Source organism: Choristoneura fumiferana, chromosome 23 (genome assembly GCF_025370935.1).
Source record: "Choristoneura fumiferana chromosome 23, NRCan_CFum_1, whole genome shotgun sequence".
In the NCBI taxonomy this organism is placed as follows: Eukaryota; Metazoa; Arthropoda; class Insecta; order Lepidoptera; family Tortricidae; genus Choristoneura; species Choristoneura fumiferana.
In genome coordinates this window covers 15,255,565-15,282,282 of record NC_133494.1, presented here as the reverse complement: position 1 = coordinate 15,282,282, position 26,718 = coordinate 15,255,565, and the positions used below count along the sequence as shown (strand labels likewise).

The 26,718-nt window shown below is 38.4% G+C and overlaps 1 protein-coding gene across 2 annotated transcripts; it reads left to right on the top strand.

Annotated features, from left to right (window-relative positions):
• Window positions 1–470: 470 nt before the first annotated feature.
• Window positions 471–26,711, top strand: Scp1 (Sarcoplasmic calcium-binding protein 1). Of its 2 annotated transcripts, none has more exons than XM_074105705.1 (4): window positions 471–593; window positions 14,129–14,307; window positions 16,235–16,468; window positions 25,331–26,711. In XM_074105705.1, the coding sequence occupies exons 1-4, from the start codon at window positions 542–544 to the stop codon at window positions 25,451–25,453; spliced, it is 588 nt and encodes a 195-aa protein (XP_073961806.1). In that variant the 5' UTR covers window positions 471–541; the 3' UTR covers window positions 25,454–26,711. The 2 variants fall into 2 exon arrangements, with proteins under 2 accessions (XP_073961806.1, XP_073961807.1); XM_074105706.1 differs by having other exon boundaries at window positions 472–593; window positions 14,129–14,295.
• Window positions 26,712–26,718: the final 7 nt, after the last annotated feature.

The following is a 26,718-nucleotide window of genomic DNA, read 5'->3' as shown; positions in this document are numbered from 1 at the left end:
AGGGCGTTTATCTTAAACCCACTGTGGGACAATTTGGACATTGGTCTTCTTTCATACTCAGAGGGTTGGGCTATAGTTCCCAAGCCAGCCATACGAGTATGCTAAATAGAAACATAGTAACTTTACACGCACCATTAAATTGCTTTGCGAATGTAGGCATACAGGATATCAAACGATGGTTTTCACCTATAAGATCATGGTAAAATTTCGAATGTACTCGCATTTTTTTTCTTTTTTTTTTGTAGCTTTGGCCGTATCGATATCTTTGTTTCAGAGGTGCACATATTCGAACCCATGACCCTTTGCTTAGCATAGATGAAACCAGTGTTACCACGGTTCTATTCATAGGATTATCTTCGTCATATGTTCAGAATCAGCCCCCAGGTCAAGCGCACTGCCAACGAGAAAGCTCATCGGTACGTAAATATATATTCGAGATTTGTGACGTAGAACGCATCATCGGTTTGGGTCGGGAAGCGCGATGGGCGGGCGGCAGTAGCCACGCGTCCACTGCGCCGCCCGCCCGCACCGTGCTGCCAAGATGGCTTACTCATGGGACAACAGGGTCACGTTTGTTGTGAGATTTCTATATGGTAAGTACAATATTCAACAATTATTTATTGAACAGCACAAATCTGTATAAGTACAGTGAGTTTACAAAAATAGTATGCAGGGTCCAAACAACCAGTTGAAAAAGAAACTTTAGAAACTTGCAAATAACTCAACCTCTCTTTTGTTCGAACTGTTAGTGCATGCCTACAAATAAAAGAAAACTCTAGGCAAAAGATATTACCTAAATAAAAGCACCTTTAATATTTTGTGGATTTAGTTTCTCGTTTGTTTTGATTTCGGTAGTTCTGCCTGTCTGCAAGGGTTTATCGGTTATGTTTAAATTTGTAAAGGGCAAGTTCGCATACTTCGTGGGGTTTTATCGCTCGTGTATTACCTACCTACTCGTGTGTTGGAAAACTTCACTGAAAAACGCACTGGTGCAAAAGCTCGCCGAGCCAAGCCAAAAGTAAGCGAAGTTACTGATACATCCATCTGAGTATCTCACACTTAAAGCGCTGAATAATATATTATGTATAAAAACTGAAACTAGCCATGCAAACTGAAAGCCACTCACCGTGACCAAAAGCCTGAAGGCCGTAGTCTAGGTGGCCAACAAAACCTAATGTCAACGAATGCAAACTATTGAAAATATTAAAGAAAAAGTTAGATACTATATAATACAATAAGACAAGTGTCATTTTTTTAATTTTCATTAAAAATAGTTTTCAAGACGTCGAGGTTCGTAAGAAAATGCTTTAAGTTGTGGGCTGCATGGCTTTGATAACCTATTGATAAAAACACGAAGTTAAATGTTACTTTTTTATTTTTATCAGCCTTTTACAATGTAAAAGACCCTCGAATTATAACCATACTTCCGTATTGATGATGTTTAGGGCATCAAATGATATTTTTATAGCTGATTAGCTGAGGAGAATACTGAGAAAACAACTTTTAGAACTGTATAGCTATTTGCTGATTATTATATTCATATAGAAAAAAAAAACCCAAAACAAACAAACAAAATTTTATTGTTTTATATTTTAAATATAAAACAATAAAATTTTAAAACACTGATTAATTCCGTATTCCGTCTAGCGTCAGTCAATAACTGACCAAATGTGTGGGTTAATTTTGTGTCACATTTAAGGGACAGTACGAAATAAATGTATTCATCGGTTACCTACATACCAATTTCTTATGACTTTATACAGGGCCGAAAAATAATTATACTGTTCTTAAATTGTTCATTTCATTTGGAAAATAGTTAGTTCGGGGGGGGGGGGGCTCCACTCCTTTGTTGCCCCAAGGCCTCTACACCTCTAAATTCGGTCCTGACTTTAGAGTGTCAGTCTCATATAGTTTCAGGCAAAAAACTTGTATTATTTGGAGCTTGTGGATCTACAGATTAAAAATATATATTCTTTTGAAGTTTACCTCTAAATGACAAATTGTTAACATTTAACTCAACAGTAATTAAACGTCATCCCGAAAAGCGAATCGACTAATAAGTAAATTTGATCGCTCTTTTATCTGATTTCATTTGCCAGGGCCAATCACATGACATGGCAGAGAAATCCAACAATACTTATGAAGTCGCAACTGCCAATCATGGTCCACAAATCAACTGTCCGCGTCAACCTAATAAAGACGCTCCAAGACATTTGTATAATATCACACGTGCGAGACAGAATGGATGATTGAAGTCTCAGCTCATGTCTGGGACCGGCTCAATCAGCTTCATACATTGTTGTTGTGCCCATGAACTGTCGCGGTATTTTTGTTTTACAATACGATAGGTATATGTGTCGTCAAGCGTTGGGAAATGCTACGAAAGTAGCTCACTCCAATAATATCTAACGCATCTATCAATAGATAGCGTATTCTTTACAAGTAGATACCTACGTGCTGCAACATTTAGCAAAAACAAGTGCATCAATTTCACATTTTTACGTATATTTTCTGCTAATCTAAGCTGACACATAAAAATTATAACTAACAAAAATCATGACAAACATTACATTACATTATGACTTTCAAAAATTATACGACTAGATACGCACCCGATATTACGTAAGTAGGTACATTAACTTTATAAGTAAAATAGTTATAAAACTAACCTAACCTAAATCTATCGCCTGCTATTTACGTATCTTTGAAAATTGCGGCATAGTAGATAGGTACCTAATAAAGGGTTGTCATAAAAAATCTTTGAGTTCGTTTGTGGAACGACTAGTTCAATCATTATACAAATAGATTTATCTATCTATCTTGGTATGTATATGTAACATATCTTATACGTTTAAACTATCAATTCTTGCATATTTATTTATTTCAAGAATCTCGGGAGCGTTTAATCGACCTAGCTTGGATTTACTCTGGGAAAACACGTGTACTCGAGTTTTCGTGTTTTCTTTCGTTTTTCATTTGTCTTATTTCAAGCGCAACTAGATTATTTCACAACCATCACCTCAAGGGTATTTGGTGGCGAATAATCAATCTCATCATCAGCCGGAAGACGTCCACTCCACTGATGAACAAAGACCTTCCCCTTAAAACGCCAAATTGTACGACAATTCGTCACTTGCATGCACCGATTGCCGGCAACTCTCGCGATGTCGTCAGTCCACATAGTGGGAGGCCTTAGGCTTCGTCTTCCGGTTCGTGGTCGCCACTCGAGGACCTTCTCCCCAACGGTATCTGGTCTTCGAGCGATGTGGCGCTTTTGCCACTTCAACTTGCATATTTTGAGTGTGTCCGATTCGCTTTTTGTTGTTTTTTTTTCTTGCAAAATGTACGCAGTCGTGATGGTCCCAAAGGAAGACCAGCGCCGTTCGCACGGGCGGCATTATGCTGATTTGGGACTACTTCGTGACCGTGATACGTAATTTTTTAGTTTTCTTCTATGTATTTTGTGTAACGAATAAATATATTTTCTTCGTCCTTCGGTTTTTTTCGATTCGGATTCTTATTTGGATATTCCTATCTGGATATTCTCTATCTCTGGGAATTTTTAGCTCAATTGAAGCTCGATCTCCCAGTTACTTTTGCCCTTATGAGCTCTTAAGCAGCGGATCGTGGGTCCAAATCCGAGCTCGTATCTCTGAGTTTTTTGGAATTAATGTGCAAAATTGCATTAAAAATTTACCACAAGCTTAAGGTTAAGGTAATGTTTGTCATAATTTATAGTTTGTCATAACTCTTTTTTCTCTGAACCCAATAATTGTTGAGAATTGTTCTAAAACAAACCTACATAACTTAACCTACAGTTTTCTATAGGATGACCATTTAAAATTTTCAGAATAATTTACACTTTCGGCGAGAAAAAATTATGACTAACAAAAATTCTGACAAACATAACATAATAACTTGCAAAAATTATGCGACTATACGCACCGGCAACTCGCACTTGACCGGTTTTTTCTATTGTTTGTCGACTTGTAAATTTGCAGTTAATTTTGAATACGTTACAAATACGTGACGTCCGTGACAGACAAACTGACACGTAGACGCAATAGACGCGCCAAGATGTCTAGATTTCAGCGGCCGCGACTGTTATGTTAAGTTCTCAGAAATTTATTTAATCACAATGTAACATTTAATAAACATTCTGAACGTTATGACAACTGATGAAAGACGTCATCCGCGGCATACTGTACACAGGGTACACTTTACTCGCCCACTGCTGGGCACAGCGGGGCTACTACAAAATTCCAAAATCGAAGTTCGTGTCATTCCGTCCTTCTGACACTTATACTGATTAATGCGAGAGTGAGAGGGACGGTACAATATGAACTTCGATTTTACACATTTCCGCCCCATATATAACCTTTCTAACTGATTTATAAAACAGTTGAAAAACTCATTCCAAACTTATTTATCTCAAAAATAGCTAAACCGATTTATACCAAACGTAGCTAAGAAGCCGCAAGGAAACTCGCTTTCACCTAAAAAACTGCATAGAAATAGGTTCATTCGTTTGAGAGCTTATGCCACAGACAGACAGACAGATATTGGCGTCGAATTTGTACTACCACCCCATCAGTTTTAGTAGATAATGATACTCCCCAGTGAAATGAAACACCATCTCTGCAGTAATCCATTTTTAGCTGGGAAAATAAACTGACTTTGTACTCGTAGCCATATGCGCAGTTATAATTAAATTGCCTTGATTCTCCAAAGTTCCAATATTACGCAGTGCCTAAAGACTAGAGTCTTCGACCAGTGATGACCTATGGCTCTGAGCGTGGTCCTTAACTGTTGGCCTCTTGGAAAGGCTAAAAATCACGCAACGGGCTATGGAGAATGGAGAGAGCTATGCTTGGAGTTTCTTTGCGCGATAGAATCCGGAATACGGAAATTCGTCGAGAACTAAAGTCACACCAACAGCTGTAAATCTGTTATAAGTTCTGTAAAAGTCAATGGGCAGGCTACATCGCTCGAAACAGATTTAACCGTTGGGGGGAGAAAGGCCAAGAGGGACCACGAACCGGAAGACGAAGCGTTGGCAGGCCTCGCACTTGGTGGAGCGACGATATCGTGATAGTTGCCGTCAACCGTTGGATGCAAAGTGGCGATTTGTCGTTCATTGTGGCGTTCAGGTCTTTGTTTAGCAGTGGAAGTCCTAAAATGTATAAATGATAGGCATTAAAAGTTAAACATCACCGTCAATGGATATTACCAGAGAGCGGAATTTTCATGGCATTTTTCGACTCTACCTAAATGATGTCGATATATTAGACTTTTAATTAGATTGTAGTAAACTTATCATGTTATGTAGAGCGTTGTGTTTCCGCATAAAAATGCATATTTGATAGTAATAGAGGTAGTTTAAAACCGGAAAATATGAAAAAAATAATGGAACACTAAACTTGTCTTGTTAGCATTACAACAGAAGAATTTCTCTGGATATTACTTAATGCGATATGGTCACCCCTCAGTCGTAAGGTCGCGGACAGAACACCAGCGGGTACCGGACCGGACCGCTGTGATTGTATTCTCCTGGATAAATGATTGGCTGTTTGGTTATGAGAGGGGGTTGTCCTTTTAACGCGCTCTAAGCAGCCTAAGGCGTTTCGTTTTTGTTTACATTGCTGGTATGATTTACTTTGTTACAAAATAAAGCAAATAAATTTTTAACTTCAACGAATTTCAAACCATTTTGACTCGTTCGTAACTGACGGAGTAATATATTTAAATTTATTTTTCCTGTTACCGTGATATAAAGTGATAAAATAAAATAATATGTAGTTATAGGAATGTATCATACCTATGTAAAGTGCTTATTTTTCTCAATCAACCAATGCTGCGATATCTTTGGAATGGTTGTTCAAAACAAAAAAAATCCAAGTTTGTCATAAGTTTGTGGAAAAACATTATTCAGTAAGATTTTAGTACAACCATGAGATTTTAATCATGTACAGTCGAGTTCATTAACTTGTGAGCAAACATTTGATCAATAATATGTGAACACGACTCTATTATTAACGGCGTAGAAGCGTGTTCTGATATTTTTGTACAAATTTTTGCTCAGAAGTTTACGAACTCTTAGGGCTGTTTCGCCATCCATTGATTAGTGTTAACTGGCGGTTAGGTGTGATGCCGTCTCTATTTGTTTTGTTCGAATAGACGGAGACAGCATCACATTTAACCGTCGGTTAATGCTAATCAATGGATGGTGAAACAGCCCCTTACTATTTTAAAATTTGTGGTTTTTTTCCTGATTAAAGCCGCGGGTTCACGGTGGATGCAGGCCGCTTCCAACCGAACCAACTGCAGGGCTACTACGAAACTCGAAGTTCGTGTCATGCGGTTCCTCTCGCTCTCGTATTAAATAGTATAAGTGTCAGAGGGACCGCACGACACGAACTTCGAGTTTCGAGTTTAGTAGTAGCCCTGCTGAAGGTCTATAAAGGAGGCCTACTTATGTCGAACAATAGACGTCCTACGGCTGAATATGATGTTGATTTTTTTCATATTGCGGTTTATAAAAATTATATATTCCGCAGATTTAAGCAAATTATCACAAAGTTTACTAAAACTTTATGAATTCACGGGTGACTAAAATAAAAGCTATAAATTAGTTTTTTTATGTCTTTACTGAGACGTTAACTGTGGTAGAGGGGTTTTAATAACTGCTATGAAATCGCTAACGGCATAAATACGCTAACCTATAAATCTATGGACCTATTTTGCAACCAGACATCGATAACAAACACAAGTTGATATTTCAAAATGCATCCCTAGGGATGAAAATATACGAGTAAATACAAGTACGTACTTAAATACTCCATAATTTCTTCCGATACCAAAAGTACATTTTATAGCAATACTTTAAAAACAAAGTAGGTACCTATCAAGTTGGTATCGGACAAAACTACTCGTGACGTATCGTATCCGACCGATACTCTAGGTATCGAGATCGAGTAAAAGTATCGATAGGTACCTCATTGATATCGTTTCCAGGGTCAGTAGAGCGTTATAATCACTTATTATATCAATTATTTATTAGATTTGCGTGATTGCTTCTCATCAGGTGACCCGCATGTTCATTTTCCCCAAGAAACGTTGGCAGGCCTCCCACTAGGTAGACTGACGATATCATAATAGTTGCGGGCAACCGGTGGATGTAAGTGGCGAGTTGTCGTTCATTGCAAATTACGAGTACTGCCCGTTTAACCAAAACAATAACATCGTATACTCGTTAAATGTTTCAGGATTTTTTGTATCATTATGTGTTCACCACACCGCGCTAACGTGGGCAGATAGGTGATTACACATTACCTACGTTTAGTCTACCTATAGATTTGCACGTTTCCAGTTCAGCCGGCAATGTTGCCCAAAACAAAATTGGCAAAAAGATAGCTTTTGTTTTGAGTGCCCAGGGTTCCGTAGTTAGAAAACATTAAGTAATATTTTTCTAAGGATTTCGTATTTTATACGGAATCTTCCAATTTAGGTATTATACCTTAGGCTGCTATTTACTCATATTATAATAATTCTCAAGCAAACTTACATTATACTTTTCTTTGAAAGTTTGTATCATTGATTTCATTGATTCATTTTATGTGGTGGTAGTTTCTAAACGTTTTAATTCATACCTGCGACAAAATGCATACCCTCCTATAGCGGTAGCGATTCACTTTTTGGGGTTGGTCACAGTTCTTACCTAACCTTTATTTCTTTTCTTGTAACGATTCGCTTTCTGGTGGGTTCACAGTTCTAACCTAACCTACTTTTCTGGTAGCGATTCGCTTTATGGTGAGGTCACAGATCTAACCTAACCAAACCCACTTTTCTGATAGCGATTCGTTTTCTGGTGGGGTCACAGTTCTAACCTAACCTACTTTTCTGGTAGCGCTTCTCTTTCTGATGGGGTCACAGTTCTAACCTAACCTACTTTTCTGGTAGCGGTTCGCTTTCTGGTGGGGTCACAGTTCTAAACCTAACCTAACCTACTTTCTGGTAGCGATTCGGTTCTGTGGGGTCACAGTTCTACCTACTAACCTAGCTACTTTCTGGTAGCAAGTTCTTACCTAAGGGGTAATGTTCTAACCGACCTTAACCTACTTTTCTGGTAGCGGTTCGCCTTTCTGATAGGGTCACAGTTCTAACCTAACCTACTATGGTAGCGGTTCGCCTTCTGGTGGGGTCAGATTCTAATTTAACCACATGTAACCTTACATTAAATTACTTAAAAATGTTACTTTCTAGTGGTACGTTTCTAACCTCTTACCTACTACTTTCTACCTAATTTACTTTTCTGGTAAAGTTTTCAGTTCCACAGTAACCTACTTCTGGTAGCGGTTCGCCTTCTGGTGGGGTCAGAGCTCTAATCTAACCACATGTAACCTACATAAAATTACTATATGTTAATTTTTATTAAATTATGGATAACATAATGTCTATTTTTACATTTTCGTTGAAACAAAATATCGTGAAACAAAACACGGAAAAAAAATATTCTTTAAAAAATAATTCTATGATTTGACACAATTGTTAAATAAAACAATTTCAGTATAAAATTCGTTGAATTATTTTTCTATTAAATATGTTTCATTCAAGTAAACAATAATTGAAACAATGATATTCGAAGTAAAAATACAAGAACTAAATATTATATGAAATATTTTCTGCGAAACGAAATTCTGTAAAAGAAGGCAACACCAGTTATACTCGAGATGTTATCCTTAACCGCAAAACTCATGGTAAATTTCAAATGTAATTTCACTCATAAATTCCAAAAAACTCAGAGCCCAGGGCCGAACCCACGATCTTCAGCTTGAGAGCCATAGATCAAAAGGCCAAAGTATGTTTAATGTTGTTTTGGTATGTGATATTGTTCATTGATTATGTTTTATGTAAATGTAACTAATCCCCGACTACATTGTTAACCCTCTCACCGCCCACTAATTAATTACGCACTTATTACTATTAATTTAATTTGGCTCGGGTAGTGTGCATCCCGATCAGTGTCGCAACTGGTAAATTGGTAACGCTGCCACTTGGCGGGGAACAATAGCAGTATTAAATTAATAGCAGGCCCATGCCAAACCTGGGACACCTTCGGTCATTTCGCAACTGAGTTCATGATAATTGACACAGAAGATTGAGTGTGGCAGATGTTGGTAACGTTGCTTTAGAGATTTATGTCGATCGGCCGATCAGACTGGGTGTCAGTGTCATTGAGTCTGCGAAAATAATTCTGTTGCTGTAGCTTTTGTCTGATTGTAGCGTGTAGTACGGATAGTGGGATCCTTTTGAATGCCATAATTTTATAAGTCATAATGTCATGTTCGTCAAAATTTTGTTAGTTATAATTTTTTTCCCGCAAACCGTACAATTCTATAAATTTTTAAATGCTCTGCATCCTGTAGATCTCTATAGGTTAGGTTATGTTTGTTTTATAACAATTCTGAAAAATGAAATAGTTTTAGAGAAACCGGCCAAGAGCGTGTCAGACACGCCCAAAATAGGGTTCCGTAGCGATTACGAAAAAAATAAGTATTATTTCGTATTTATTACATATTTTATATATTTTTTGTCGGCATAGTTTACATATAGATCCTTGCAAAATTACCTACAGCTTTCTAGCATTTGTAGTCCCTGAGCAAGGCCGCGGACGGACGGACAGACAGACAGACATGGCGAAACTATAAGGGTTCCCTTTTTGCCATTTTGGCTCCGGAACCCTAAAAAGAATTATGTCAAACATTACATTATGACTAAAAATTTTCGACTATATAGACCCACGGATAGTACTTATGATTCAGGTGTTTATCAAGTTCCCAATCCGCACTGGATACGAGTGTGAACGTGGGAATTCCAAGTGTGACAATAGATACCTTATTTTTTAACACATTTCTTTCTGTCACACGGTACATGACGAGGATAGAAAGAGGTCGTTGAATGCGATCACGAACTTCAGTGCGTTGACAATACGGCCTCAGATAATCATTATCGAAACTACAGGGGTTCTATTTTTACCATTTCGTAGTACAAATCCCTACGATCATTCACATGCTTGAATCTTAAAATACTTAATGAGTGCGATCACGAGATGCGCGTCTATTTTTTTAGGTTATTCCAAGCTTTGATATAGTCAAAGATTCCAAGGCATTTGTCTAACATTGTGTGTTGGCACAAGGGCGCATCATGGTTAAATCCTCGGGATATTTCTGGCAAGACAATGCCCGGATGTTAATTATAAATAAGACCGTGACTTTTATTCCCAATCTGACAGACGTGCGCTATCGAAAACTAAATTGAACAGTTTTTTTGTTAATTTAATGTGTTGCTTTATTGTCCAATGTCCCGGGGAGAGTGGCCAGATATTTACGACCGCAAGTGTACTAAACGTTAATTGTCTACGGTTTTTTTTATTGTTTTTATTTCGGTACGCGGTGCGTGGTGTCGATTAACTCTGCCTGTGCATCAGTCAATTGAGAGTGAGTTGTTTTAACCTCGCCTTTCGACTGGCCACACTGCCCCACTGTCGGAAAACCGAGGTTTTAGGCCTAACCACGAAACTTATTAAACACGAGCGGTTTTGCGCACCGTCCCTTTGCAGATTGCTTGAGAAATAGACGGTGCGCTAAAACCGCTCGCGTTATTATCGTAGTGCGTGCTAAGCCTTATGGCTTCAAGAAACTACCTCTTCTTTCTTCGTTCTTTCTGAGGACACTATTCAAAGTCAAAGTCAAAATATATACATTTTATTATTGTAAGGTGGTGGTACTTATGGAGCCAAAATAAGTCTTTCTTTCTTTCTTTTTTCATTCAATTTAACTAGGCTATAACAAGCACTTATGAATGTCAAAAAAAAAATCTACCACCGGTTCGGAAAAACCTCTGTTGAAAAGAATCCGGCAAAAACCTCAATTAGGTATATATATTTTTAAACAGATTAACAATATTATTAGGGTGACGGCAGTGGCGTAGCTAGGTAACCTAGGGCCCTGGGGCAAATAAAAAAATGGGGCCCACTGCTATCAAAACTGGTAAGGTTTTTTGAAGTAAAATCATTATATATACAAATACTTTAAAAATGCTAAGCAACTTTATCATCAGCTATAAAGCAGAATTTCGAGGGCCCCCTGAGCTTGAGGGCCCCGGGGCACTGCCCCGCCTAGCCCCTTGGTAGCTACGCCACTGGGTGACGGCACCAATCATGAACGTATTAAGCACAGTAGTATCCAGTGATGGACAGCAAGGATTCAATGCCTTATAGCTCACCATTCATGAACTTTACCAGTTATGATCATCAGTTATCTGCACATAAGTGTTATTAGTTTTAGAAAAAGCAGCGTCCGTTTGTAGTAGTAGTAGTTAGCGTTCCGTACTGGGTTAGCGGAAAAAATATTCCATTATTGTTTCCTGTCCATGAATGGTGCCCTCGCCCTAAATAATATCTATATATTGAAGTACGATATTATTATATATGATACTACGAGTATTGAAGTGGATAGTGACGTGGTCATCATTATCATCATACCAGCCGTAGGACATCCACTGTTGGACATAGGCCTCCCCCATATACCTCCAGTTGCTTCGGTTGCAATGGAAGTGGCCTGCATCCACCGTGAACCCACGGCTTTGACCAGGTCATCCGTCCATCTAGTCGGTGGAGGTCTTACGCCGATCTGCGGCTGCGATAACTTTTTAAACTAATTCGCAATCAAATCGATAACTTTTCGGCCCCAACGGGCATCTGTTCTCCGTGCTATATGGCCTGCCCATTGCCAGTTCAACGAGCTAATTCGCTTGGCTATGTGGGTGACCCTCAGTACCAGTAGGAAAAATTTAAAACAGCTTATTCCAAAGCCAAGCCAAGCCAAGTTCGGCCACCTACTACGAATGGGAGAGGATCGGGCTGCCAAAAGAGCGTACGTGGGACGACCGGCTGGTCGCCGCCCGGTTGGGCGACCCAGGTACCGCTGGGAGGACAGTGTCCAGGCGGATCTGCGACGTCTCCAAGTCGACGACTGGCAAGAGGCTGCGCACGATCGGGACAGATGGCGTGCTCTCGTTTCGGAGGCCAAGACCCTCTTTGGGTCCCTGAGCCAAATTAGTTAGTTAGTTAGTTATTCCAAAGCCAAAAAGTAGATAACCAACCCCTCAGATCACGGAAAGAGTCCGTTAATATTTCTATAGCCAACCCTGTAATTTAAGTGCCTAAATCGTAATCGTAACGTCTGTTAGGTAAGGTGCCGCAAATCTTCGCTGAACTCTTTAGCATCTGGCACGAGTTGAAACGCAAACAGATCTTACTTACCATGTTTTATTGGCTATAATGTTGAACAACTGTAGAACGTAGTTTCAATTAACACGATCGTTACAAGGCCTGACGAGACGTGTCGTTGACAAATCTAGGAAAATTTAAGTGCCTCTGAATCAATCCAAGGAATGTGAGTGAAGAAAATATCACAGAACGACATGATACAGATGTGGTTAGTTCATAACCGTTTTCCATCATATTTTATCGGAAAAATCGTATTTATCGTGCTCTCTCAAATAGGTAGCTGCAGTAAGTAGGTACCTACCTACCCACAGCCTTTTTAATATTTGACACTAAGTAATAAAGTTCCATATTAATGGACAGGGAAATGTTGCTCATTTAATACAATAATTGATTGACACTTCGGGTGCCGTTATATTCTTATTGAGATCCGACTTTTCTCGATGGAAATACATTTTGCGCTATACTATCTGTGAATTATAGAGCTGTTGTGTCAAATGAAATAAATATAAGGCGCAACAATACAAGTTTTCAGGCTGGTACAGGCGGTACAATTAAAAAATAACGCGCTGCCATACCTAGTGCTTTTTCCACTTCGACCAACTAAACTGATCAACTATAGTAACCTACTTGTAACTTTTATGATATAGAGTCCTGCCCCCTGTACCACAAAAGTTACAAGTGCTACGATTCGACAAAATTGTAACATTTTACTAAGAGAAACTTAGTAGCACTTGTAATTTTTGTGGTACAGGGGCCTTATCAAAATTCTTCAGCGATTAGGTATTTTTTTTTATTTGAGTACATGGACGTGCGACTTCTTAAACACTTAACCTCTCAAGAAATTGTGAAATGTAGGATCAAAAGAGTAGAGTGCCTACTAAACAAAATCTTGTTTAATCAAAGCATGAAACGGCGTCGCCAATCGTCATTCCATCTGGCAATATTACTTTAATAACTACTAATGAAATTCTCCAGCGGGTCAAACGGTCCGTAGTTCATCCCTAAATGGGGTATGAAAGTAATTTGAGCTAAGATATAGTTATTAGCTTTATAACTAACGACGGCTCGTCCTATATATAAGTTTAAGACTTGATGAAATATTTCGTTTGTGGACTTGCTTGCAGTTCATATTTCAACTAATGCAGTACCTGAGTGGTTAGAGCTTGAGGTGCCAGGTTGGATGCCCGGTCGGGGTAGATTTACTCGTATGTATAAAAAATACGAATGATTATTCTCGAGTCTTGTATGTACCGATACGTACACGGTGTACCTACTCGTCTTTAAAATCTTTCGCCTTAGGATAACACTTACTTCGAAACCACTTGTATGTATGTAGAATGTAGATATATATTAAAATCGAATAATTTACAATTTTAGAACATTCCTGAGAAGGAACCCTATTCAGGATTTTGGTCATTGTCCAGAGAGTTGAGACACGTTGTATAATATCGCAAGAATGCACAATGTAAATCAAATCGGAAGTTTTTGCAATGCGTTGCAAATTCGTAGTTTTGTGTGAGGCCCTTCATTTGCAAGTTAGCAAGTTAGACACTGGGCAGGTCATTAAGTATAGCTCGGAAAACAGATGATCCGTTGGGGCCGAAAGGTTTTCGAATGGAGATCGCGAATCGGCAAGCGTAGCGTGGGACGTCCACCAACGGGATAGACGGATGAGCTGGTTAAAGCCGCAGGTTCACGGTGGATGCCGTCGCTTCCAACCGAAGCAACTGGAGGTTTATAGGGGAGGCCTATGTCCAACAGTGGACGTCCTACGGGTGATGTGATGATGATGAAGTAAGAAGTATGGCTCTAAATTGATAGAACTCCGAATTATTCCAGACATCGACAACAATGGCTACCTGGACGCACACGACTTCCACTGCCTGGCGCTCCGCTCCTGCGTGCTGGAAGGGAAGGGCGATTGCAGCGCCGCCCGTCTCCAGAAGTACCAGCACATCATGCTCAGCCTCTGGGAGGAGATCGCCCAGCTGGCTGACTTCGATAAGGTTCCAGATTATGTCGGTTATCCCCCTCCTACATTACGCTGCACGCAGACAACGCTCCGCCTCTTTAGATTTAAGAATGGCGAATGAATTTCGAACGGGTTGAACTTTTAAATGTTATTGACAGATTTTATCGCGGACGTTTTGGCGATCAAATTGTACTAGTGTCACTGTTTGTCTTAGTGGTTACGTTATGCTGAAGTTATTTTATTTTGAAAAGAATTAACGTCTTCGTCCAAAGAAAAATTAGCTACAATGATTGGGATAATTTTGTGATAATTTCTTTCTTTTTTTGTAACAGTTGTAAATGGTGCAAATCTTTCTGTTTTGACAAAGATGATAGGTATTGTCGGTCGATTTTTTTAAATAAGTGTCTTCTATCATATGAGTTGACATCAGTTTATCCTATGGTGCTCTACAAACTACCTAGAAAAAAAAATGCTACCGATAACGCAAGAATCTGCACAACCACTTTAATAGAAGATTATAGCTCGCACGAACACTGCAAGATAGCAAAAAAAACGTAACATATTTGAGTAGGTAAATGTTTAGCGTTTTTGCAGCGTAGGTATTTTTTTCGGAATTATCGTTACGGCAAGTACCTATTATTAAAAGAGATGCTCATGTTAAATTTTATGAAAACTAAAGACAATATGAATGCTCGAATGGCGTACGGGAGACGAGCTGTCGGTAGGCCTCCAACAAGATGGAGCAACGACTTGGTTAAGATCGCGATCGCGGTGGATGCGGAAAGCACAAGACCGGTCTGAGTGCCTTCCTATGTCCAGCAGTGGACGTCTTTCGGCTGACATGATGAAAGACAATATCGATGCTAAATCTAGCATAATCAAAATTCTTGCGACTTGTCCTTCCGTTATGCTATTTATAATAAATATACCCCATCGTTTAACCGATCGATCAAAGCGTTTTAATATTCACCCATTTCCGGTAATTCAGAACCAATGTATGTCTGGCATTACTGGGGAAATTTGGTTACTACGTGTTACTGGCATTCAGTCTTAGTAACATTTGATTGCTTATTCGATATAAAGTGTTATCGTAAAACTCCTGCGATCATTCATTCGCCAACTTCACGAAACTACACACGCACGTTACTCCACAACTATTCTGAAGCATGCGGCTGCACTCGGATATTTTTGGCTCATCTTATAAATTGGGAAACAGTTTTAGAAAAGACTTAAATATTTAAAATAGGTTTAGGCGTACCTATTCTTTCAAATTTGGTGGAAGTAGGTATATTCAGCCGAAAGCATAAATTTTACGTATTTAATTATGACCTTGACTGTTCAAGTTACGAGTATCTAAATTTTATGATTGGTTATTTTGGAGTATTTTTGTATTTTTTATTTCAACTCCAAATTTGTTACTTTTACGGGTATCCCGTGAAACCATATCGAAAATACAAACTGAGACATGGATGCACAGAAAAACCAAAAAAAGAGACCAGCCCTGGGAATCGAACACAGGTCCTCAGCAATCCGTGCTGCGTGCTATAGCCCCTACACCACCGCTGGACAACGTCCAGCTGCAGCAGCTGGTCTCTTTTTCTGGTTTTTCTGTGCATACATGTCTCAGTTTGTATTTTCGATCTAAATTTTACTTTATTACTTACTTAAATTAACTGTGAGATCCAAATTTGAGTAAATTCTGTCAACTAGACGAAAGATTCTACTGAAATAGGTACTTAGAGTTTATGAAATTGACTTTCCTAGTGCAGCCGTTATGTATCGTAGTCGCATGGTTGCACCGTAAACACTTCCAGCAGTAAGTAGTTAGAACTAATTTTGGTATTGTTCTCGATGGTAACATCTGACCCGTAGTTAGAGCTCACACATTGTAACAAATACTTAACACGCTACGCAACCGCTACTGCACACGTTATCCGCCAGTGCGAACCGCTGCTTACTAACTATAATTACAGGATGGCACAATCACGGTGGAGGAGTTCAAGCAGGCAGTAAAGAATAGCTGTGTCGGGAGGAAATATGAAGAGTTCCCTCAGGCCATGAAGGCGTTTATCGAGTCAAACTTTAGAATGATTGATATAAATGCTGACGGCGTCATTGGTATTGAAGAGTACAGATACGACTGCGTCCAGCGGATGGTGCTTGAGGAGATCAAAGTCATCGACGATGCCTTCAACTCGTTATTAAACGTAAGTTTTTTTAATGTGATATGGCCCACTGCTGGCCAAAGTCCTCCCCTTTCCTCCGCCACTCTTTCCTATCCTGGGCAAGTTAACTTTACAAGCTTTTATTTGGTTTTTGTTTGTGTTTGTTATAAGGTTATCTTTCCAGTCGAATTGCATCCATTCTTAGTGATGTAGCAGAGAGTAGCAGAAAAATGAAGGCGATATAAGATTATGAGACCCAGCACTTATCCAAGTTTATATTTAAAAAAACTATAGTTGATTGTAACTAAATAAATATGTTTTATCGAATGAGACGACGTGAAAATAAAATATAAGTTATACGTTAAAACAACAATGCGTGTATGTGATAGGACGCATTAACAAAAACCGGCCAAGAGCGTGTCGGACACGCCCCAAATAGGGTTCCGTAGCCATTACGAGTAATTTAGTACTATTTTTGTAAGGATTTCGTATTTTGTAAGGAATATTCCAAGTTTAGGTATATTTTATACCTTATGCTGCTATTTACTCTTACACTACTAATAATTCTCAAGAAAACTTAACCATTAAAGTTTTCCTTGTAAGTTTGATATACTTACTACCATCCTGAATTTTTTTAAATGTTTGCACCTACCGGTTTAGATTTTAGAGGAGGGGGGGAGGACGCTCGATTTTAATGAAAATGTGCACTTTAAAGTTGAATATTTTGCAAACAAATCACTGAATCGAAAAATCGTTTTAGCAACCCCCTAATGTTTAAGACCTATCCAACGATACCCCACACTACGAGTACAAGGTTGGATGAGAAAAAAAAAACATCGCAACTTTACGTCTATGGGAGGTACCCTAAAAATAATATTTTTTGAATTTTTTATTGTACCATTTTGTCGGAAATTACAGCTTTCTAGAAATGATAGTCCCTGAGCAAAGCCGCGGACGGACAGACAGACAGGCAGACAGACAGACAGACGGACAGACAGACATGGCGAAACTATAAGGGTTCCGTTTTTGCCATTTTGGCTACGGAACCCTAAAAAAAGGAACTACCTTCCTACTTACGTAGTACCTACAGCAATATTTTTGTTGTATTAGTATACCTATCATGTTTTAAGTAATTGATATGATTGCTTATCCATCAGGTTCTACCTATCCTTGAGAAAGCGGGCTCGCTCACACAAGTTTAGTTAATAACAACGTCCTACCCTCATTTTAAACTGTAAACCTTCGCATCGATCGTGAGCGGGACATGAATTAAATTTATAATGACTTTCTGCTCGCAAAGGTAAATATACAAACAGGTAAACGAGTACTCGAAATTACTTATTTACGTTTCACGTGCGACCCGCAAATGAAACGATTTTGTTGATTGCCATGCCCGGTGGCGGGTTATGTATTTCGTGACCTCGAATGCTCAGATGGACTGATGCATACGTAATCGAGTCATGGGTGTATCGCTTTTCCAATTCATTAATATTTCGGCATGCATATATAGTTATTTGTGCAACAAGAGAGCAAAGTTGTTTTTTGGTGCGAGTGTTGAATTTGAATCCCGAGCAAGCGAAGGATTCTACAATTGAATCACGAGCGTAGCGAGTGATTCTAGGCTAGAATCCTGAGAGCAGGGAGGGATTCAAACACACGAGATGCAAAAAAACTTTGGTCTCGTGTGACACATACAACTTTTCACCTCAGCAGCGAGAACATAGGTTAGAATAAAATCACATATACTTACCCATTTACAAAACAAACAATATAAAAAATATAAAAATAATCCGAACATTAAGAAACAAATATAATAATCACATTTAAAACTTTTACTCAAAAATAATACGTACTGTCGCCATTGCATCTTTAAAAAGTCACCAAAAAGTTTAAAATGCTAGACAATGATCAAAAGTCTCCGGCAAGTTTAGAGGTTTTGAATTCGGAACGAACAAGTGTCCCGTAGGTACGATAGAAATCTCATACTCATAACATGCATTGAACATAAAACTACTTACTTGTAAAATATGTCATATCTTTGGGTCATTAAAAAGGTTGAACAATAAACGTATAGTTTATTATAAATGTTATTAAACCTTTAACTATTATTTTATTAGCATTTATATTAAATAAACATAAATAGATTTAGTTGCAAATTTATTCAATTTGACAAATATTTATTCCAACTTTAAGAGGTAGGCAGTATACGGAACGCTACTAAAAAAAAAACAACAGCAGCGGCTTTCGTGCAATGAGGTTGCATACTTTATTAAAAGAGCGGGAAAATTTTGACATTTTGGAAATATTTCGTTTTCATGTAATTTATTATAGATATATTTTTAATACTTACTATAAATTTAATTTAAGATTTTAATCAACACATTTGATCCTATCTCTGGCTTTTTTCGTGTTGAAGTGAAAGTGCCAGATCAAAGTGAAGTTCATAGACCCAGCACTGTCTAAAATTAAAAAAAAATAATTAAAAAGTTACTTTGTCTCACGGAGTGAGCAAAATGCGATTTTGCTCACTGATTTTTAATAGCAAAACCTGCCTGTTTGAGCTGCTGAGGTGAAAAGGTATTTTGAAATGAAGCCGATGAATTAGGCGGTTAGTTTAGCTGTTTACCTACACACCCACCAGACCGCCGATTCTGTTCTGTTCTACATAGAATCCATACCTACTTATATTATAAATGCGAAAGTGTGTTTTTGTATGTTTGTCCGTCTTTCACGTCGAAACGGAGCGACGGATCGACATATTTTTCCATTCACCGGTTTAGATTTTAGAGGGGCACGCTCAATTTTAATGAAATTTGCACTTCAAAGTTGAATATTTTGCAAATAAATCACTGAATCGAAAAATCGTTTTAGCAACCCTAATAGTTTTAAAAGACCTATCTAACGATACCCCACACTACAAGGTTGGATGAGAAAAAAAAACACCCCCACTTTACGTCTATTGGAGGTCATCATCATCATCATCCCAGCCTATATACGTCCCACTGCTGGGCACAGGCCTCCTCTCAGAACAAGAGGGCTTGGGCCATAGTTCCCACGCGGGCCCAGTGCGGATTGGGAACTTCACACACACCATTGAATTGCTTCGCAGTTCTTCAAACAGAGGGTCGTGGGTTCAAACCCCGGCTCGCACCTCTGAGTTTTTCGAAATTCATGTGCGGAATTGCATTTAAAATTTACCACGAGTTTTGCGGTGAAGGAAAACATCGTGAGGAAACCTGCACAAACATATTGGAGGTACTCCAAAAAAATTTTTTTTTCATTTTCTATTGTAGCATTTTGTCGGCATAGTTTATATATATGTATATTCGTGCAAAATTACAGCTTTTTAGCATTGATAGTCCTTGAGCAAAGCCGCGGACGGACAGACAGACAGTCATGGCGAAACTATAAGGGTTCCGTTTTTGCCATTTTTTACAGTCAAGCGTGAGTCAGACTTGCACACCGAGGATTCCGTACCTACATTTGTTATTTCCGATTTCTTCTAAATTAGTTTTTTTTTCTGTACTAATTTTACTAAAACCTGGGACGGGACTTATTCTAAATTATGCCGATCTCATGGTTAAGAACATCGACATTCCTCACTACTAGGAATACTGCGGGCGTTTGGCAAGTCTCAATGTAGATTGATGTCAATGACGGACTCACAAACTACGCATTGACTTCGACGGGATTAATTGCATGTCAGTTATAGTGAGGTTACTGGAACGTTGGTTTTTTTTTAGCGTCCCGCGGTCTATAAAACTTTACCTACATATACTTCATTTTTTTTAGCATTAGAAAGAAGGTTAGCGATCTTGACGCGTCTTTTTATTGAAAAACACTTTAAGGTTTTTTTTCCGATAGTTACATACCTACATAAAATACATAGGTATGTATGGATAGATACATACTTAAAACCATATTAAACACCCAAGACTCGTAAACAAACATTCGTATTTTTCATATAAACATCTGCCCCGAACGGGGATCAAAACCGGGACCTCAAGCTAGAACAAAGAAAATGATAAATACATAAACCGCGAAAAGAAACTGCCTATGTATATAATAGAATTTGAAAACGAATAAAATCGTAAATTTCGCGACTGTGATACTAATAGCTTTAAGTGCCTTTTATTACGGCACGATATTCTTAATCCTGATGTTAGTTTAGATTTTTCAGGTTTTATTGTAAGGGTTTTCTTTGGTATGCATTTATCCAAAGCTTTCCCCAGAGTGTTGTTAAATATATTATAACTATCATTTACGCTATTATTTAATGTGATTATACTACTCCAGTCTACGGTTTCCAGTTCAGTCTTAAATAAATGTATATTCCGCTTATTATATACTCTTTTACAGATTCTCCAAGTTTGTAAATTTGATGCAATACCGGGTATCTCAATCAAAACACCTTTATGATCTGAAAAACCGAGTTCCCGTATCTCAAGTTTAGAATCCAGATATTTAAAATTGGTGAATACATGTAGAACTACCAGAATACACCAGTTACAAAAATATGTGTACACAACTTTATTACTTAACATTAAGATCGTGCATACATATTTTTAGAAGCTTTTATTTAGTTTCACCTGTCCCGTTGTCTGTCTGTCTGTAATCAAATCTTGCAAGTTAAATTTGACCAACTTCCAGTAGTCGGATTTCCTTGAAATTTGGCATACTTATGTAAATTGCGTGACAATACAATAATCTGATAAAAACATCCTGGTAGTCCGGCCAGGATCATCTCCGCAGAGCGGAACTCTTCAACTTGTCCGATCGACTTGAAATTTGGTATGCAAATGTAGTTTGGGTGACAGTGAAAGTTAAGTCGACAAAAAGTACAGTCAACAAAAAAAGCTTGTATCAAAAATGATTTTTTTACCAAAAACTTTTTTATAACTTTAAACGTATTATTTGCAGCTTTACAGCTCTCGTCTTTACAGCTGACGGGTATCATCGAATAATCGAATCGTGACCTGTAACGTGAACTGTGGAACTTTTTCACAAGAAAAGTCCTATTTACATTGCATTACATGACAGTAAAAATAATTTTGAAACTTATTGAGAGCGTTCTACGCTGGATTAGGTAGGAATCCAATAATTCGATAATATGTACCTATGCGATAAAACAAGACAGGTGTCTGAATTTCCGTGTGTGAACTGAAGAAATAATGGGTTAGTTGATTATTACAGTTATTACACATATTAGGAATTCCTACTGTACGATGATTACAAGCAATTATTTACTTATCCGAGTAATTATTAGAGTATATAGACCACGCCATGTGACATGAATAAATTGACGTTTAATGACTAATGACGATTTGTCCTAATTTTGGGCCACGGGCCACGGGTCACCATGTATGTACATATCCATTCATAGCGTAAATTATTTAACATATGGGTTGATTAAGTGTGTAGATAATGAACAGTCAATAATAAGGTAGGTACAGTCGTGTCTCGTGTCAGAACACGGGCCGTTATTACAATTATGATGAATGTCGTGATAAATTATTTATAACATGCAGACGGGTACTTATCAAATAAAGTTTAAAAAAGGTATTTAGCGCAGTTGGTTCTCTGACACAAGTAACAATAACCCAACAAAAAATTGGAAAACCCCAAGAAAACCCCCGACTTTGTCACTTCAAAGTTCAATATCTCAAAAACGGCTGAACCGATTTTGATAAAACATGTCTAAGAACCATCGCTAGAAAACCTGCTTTCAATTAAAATAAACAGCATTCAAATCGGTCCACCCGTTTAAGAGCTACGGTGCCACAGACAGACAGACAGACACAGACACACACACACAGACATACAGACACACATAGCGGTCAAACTTTTAACACCCCTTTTTTGTGTCGGGGGTTAAAAATTAGGGGTTCATAACTGCTGCGTATCTATCATTTAAAATTTAAAGTATTTAGATAGGTACATACATATTCGTAGGTACTGTCGGAATCTAAAAATTTAAAATGCCGAAGCTGAAAATAAATATTTGACGTATCAGAATACATAAAGTTATTTGTTATTGTAAACTCGTTAGCTATATACATAAAAGTCAAAATGTTATAGCGATTAAATTTAATAATTGTTATATTAAATTAAACTCAAATTAGTAATAATAATTGTATTAATAATAATAATTGTTAGGTTAAATTATCCTCAAAGAAGCTCGGCGTGCTCAACAGATCGAGACAGTATTTCACTTCGGCCCACCGCCTCCAGCTTTATAAGGCGCAGGTTCGCCCACATATGGAATACTGCTCTCATATGTGGGCAGGGGCTCCCCAGTACCAGCTTCTCCCTCTGGACCGCATACAACGGAGAGCGACTCGAATAGTCGGCTGCCAGCGAGTTTTGATCGACTTGACTCTTTGACGTTGCGTAGAGATGTAGCTTCACTGCGCATCCTCTATCGCATGTACAACGGGGAGTGCTCCGAGGAGTTATTCGGGTTGATCCCTGCCGCATCCTTTCGCCACCAACCTACGCGACAACACTTCCATCCTCACCATTTAGATGGTTGGCGGTCCTCTACTGTGCGTTTTTCCAGAAATTTGCTGCCTCGCACAGCAAAACTCTGGAATGAACTATCGCCTGCGGTATTCCCGGACCGATATGACCTTCAAGGTTTCAAGAAAAGAGCGTACTCCTACCTTAAAGGCCGGCAACGCACTTGTGACTCTTCTGGCGTTGCAGGTGTCCATGGGCGACGGTAATCGCTTACCATCAGGCGATCCGCCTGCTCGTTTGCCCCCTATACCATAAAAAAAAAAAACTCGTAAATCCTGCAAGGTAATTTTAATCCACTTCCAGTGGACGATTTGATTTGAAATTTGGTAAACATAATGTCGGTTAGATAAGAATGCAAATACACTCAGCAAAAAAACTTGTTTTTCCAACGAATTTTAGCGAAAACAAATTACTACATTATTAGTAGCCCATTCTTCACAGCCTTACTTTCCCACACATTTTCCATCTGGCATTTACTAGGTAGAGCTTCTCAGGTAGTTAGCGAGATTGATTGCTCTTATAATTAAGGAAAACTGGCGATTCTATCGCAGACAACGCTTGGCGGACGGCCAGCTCGTTAATGTTTTGTTGCATTTATATTTTATTTTACTCCGGCAAGCTCGATGATATAAGAATTCTTTGACTTTTATTCAATTGGTGTCATAATTGTTTTAATGTTTGTAAATATATGTCCCGTGGTAAATTACCCGTCGATGTGTTAAGTCTATTTTAAAGTAAAAGTTCCTATTTTTAGGCATAGGCATATCCGCCTCTGGAAAATGATGTAAAAAGTAGTCACCTATTCCAAAACGTAAGTAACATTTTTCAACTTACGAAAAAAGCCTAACCTAATCAACAAAAAGTTGGAAAACCCTTTGTCACTTCAAAGTTCAATATCTCAAAAACGGCTGAACCGATTTTAATAAAACATGTCTAAGAACCATTGCTAGTAAACCTGCTTTCAATTAAAAAAAACCGCATTCAAATCGGTCCACCCGTTTAAGAGCTACGGTGCCACAGACAGACCGACACACAGACATACAGACACACAGCGGTCAAACTTCTAACACCCCTCTTTTTGAGTTGGGGGTCAAAAAGAGTGCATACATTCCGAAAAACGACTAACAATTGGGTAGATCGATTTGTCAATCAAACGAAAAAAGATGTAGCGCGTCAAAGCTCGGGAGTGGGTGTCTATCTGACATCACGAAAATCCTCAGTAAAAAGTGTATGTAGATGTGACGTCACGCGGTACTTTAACCGGCTATGTGATCAAGATTATATGTCTATAATTTATTGTTTAATTGACCAAAAACAAATACGTCCGATATTTTTTGAATGTAACTGACGGACTATTTAACTATATATTTTTAGCCTAACGTTTTAAGCAAGGCATGCACTACCGCGGATACTATTCTCGCCGCGTTTCATTTGGCACCTAAATACCACACAATACAAGTTCTAGTTACCTGACAGCACACGCAATTAACGTAATTAACTGAGACAATTACTAAATTGGACCAAACAATAACAACAAACACGTTAAGATTGGTTTTTTGGAATCTTTTTGTATTTTTTATTTCAATTCCAAATTTTTACTTTTACGGTCATCCCGTAAAACCTAAATTGAAAATACAAACTGAAATATAGATGCACAGAAAAAACAGAAAAATAAGACCATCACTGGGAATCGAACCCAGGTCCTGGGTTCGATTCCCAGTTTGTATTTTCAACAACAAACACGGCAAGCTAAATAAAACGTTTAAAATGCTCAACGCGTCGCCGGACCATACAACTCGTACGAGTATGATACAAATGTTATTCACCATACTGTTAACTTAAATTGTTTATTTAACTTATTAGATATCCCATTGGTTGGCAAAAGCCCATCCCATCCCATTTTCTTACCGCCCATTCTTTTGCCCCTAAACTTTGCTTTTGCGATTTGGTTCGAAATGTTCCAAATCGTCCCGCCATATTGACTTCTTACCTAACCTAATCTGTAGGGCTACTACAAAACTCGAAGTTCGTATCGTACCGTCCCTCTCTCTCTCGTATTAAATAGTATAAGTGTCAGAGGGACCGCATGACACGAACTTCGAGTTTTGAGTTTCGTAGTAGCCCTGCGCTGATCGGATCCGTCGCATGGAACCTAAAAGCAAAGCGATCCGGATGCATTTGGCTGACATCATCATTGTCCCAGCCTATATACGTCCGACTGATGGGCACAGGCCTCCTTTCAGAATGAGAGGGCTTAGGCCGTAGTCTCCACGAGGGCCCAGCGCGGATTGGAGCTTTACACATATGATTGGATTCGGCTGACCAGTCTCGCACGACCCTTGCTGATATATATGTAATAACATTTTAAAAAAAAATTTTTTTCAGGATGATGATCGCAAGAAGGGCGGTCTAACCCTAGCCCGGTACCAGGAGCTGTTCGCGCAGTTCCTCGGCGATGAGAAGGACGACTGCCAAGCTGCACTGCTCTTCGGGCCCTTGGAGCTATAAGCACGCCCATACTCGCATATTATATACGAGAGCACTTAGCTGTTGACTGATACACCTAATTCTTGGATCATTTAAGTTTTATTTATGTACTGCGAACCGTGAAAAGCCTAAAAAACGCGCGAATTAGATTATTAGTTGTTTGGAATGTCGATAGCCAATTTCGTTTCACGACGTTAGTGTAGATCCGAAGGAGTTATATGACCGTCGAACCGGCAAAGTTTATTGACAAACAATTACTGTTCTTTTTTAACTGGCGTTTGGTAACACAACGAGCGGCTAATAATATTTTACTAGGATGTTCCTTTACTTTTTTTTTATTCGACTGGATGGCAAACGAGCAAGTGGGTCTCCTGAAGAGATCACCACCACCCATAAATATCTGCAACACCAGGGGTACTGCAGATGCGTTGCCAACCTAGAGGCCTAAGATGGGATACCTCAAGTGCCAGTAATTTCACCGGCTGTCTTACTCTCCACGCCGAAACACAACAGTGCAAGCACTGCTGCTTCACGGCAGGATTAGCGAGCAAGACAATTTATTACGAATGTAAATTGCTTTAATAACATCAAATTTTATAGCAATACTTTACTATTCAAAACAAAGTTTATGTGCTCTAATTACAAAATATATGGCAAATTAATTCTCTCAACAATTACGGACGGTAGTAAATTAGATTAAAATCGCGAATGATCCCAATAATCAATTTGATTTAAGAAACTTAATTCGCCATAGCGATTTCGGGTGAAATCTACGATTATTTCAGTACCTGGCCTTTACGTCACATCGGCGGACATGTTTCTATATTTACAAAAGTTTACGCCCGCGGAAAATGGCGCCAAAAATACATCATCGCCGCATCGATACGGCATGAATGCGTTCCGGATTAGTCTACAAACTGGCAACATAACAAATCAATTGTTTTTTTTATTATTAGGAATTGATAAAGAATATAGCAATACCTATATTTATTTCTGACGCAAAAGGACTTTAAATGTTAAATTACAAAAAGTAGTTAGGTACCGTTTTATTTTATGAAATTACAAAGTTGTTAATAAATGTTTTGCACAATTAAAAAAAACACCATTCAACATGAGTCAAAACATTTACTTATTTCCATGGTAAATGTAAGGTATTTTTCAAATTCGCTCGTTTGCTTTTGTACAAAACTAACTACTTACTTATTAAAAAAAAAAATATCGATCATTATTAGACCTAAATGTGCACAGGCCTAAAATAAGGCATATTATGTAATAGAAATAGCACA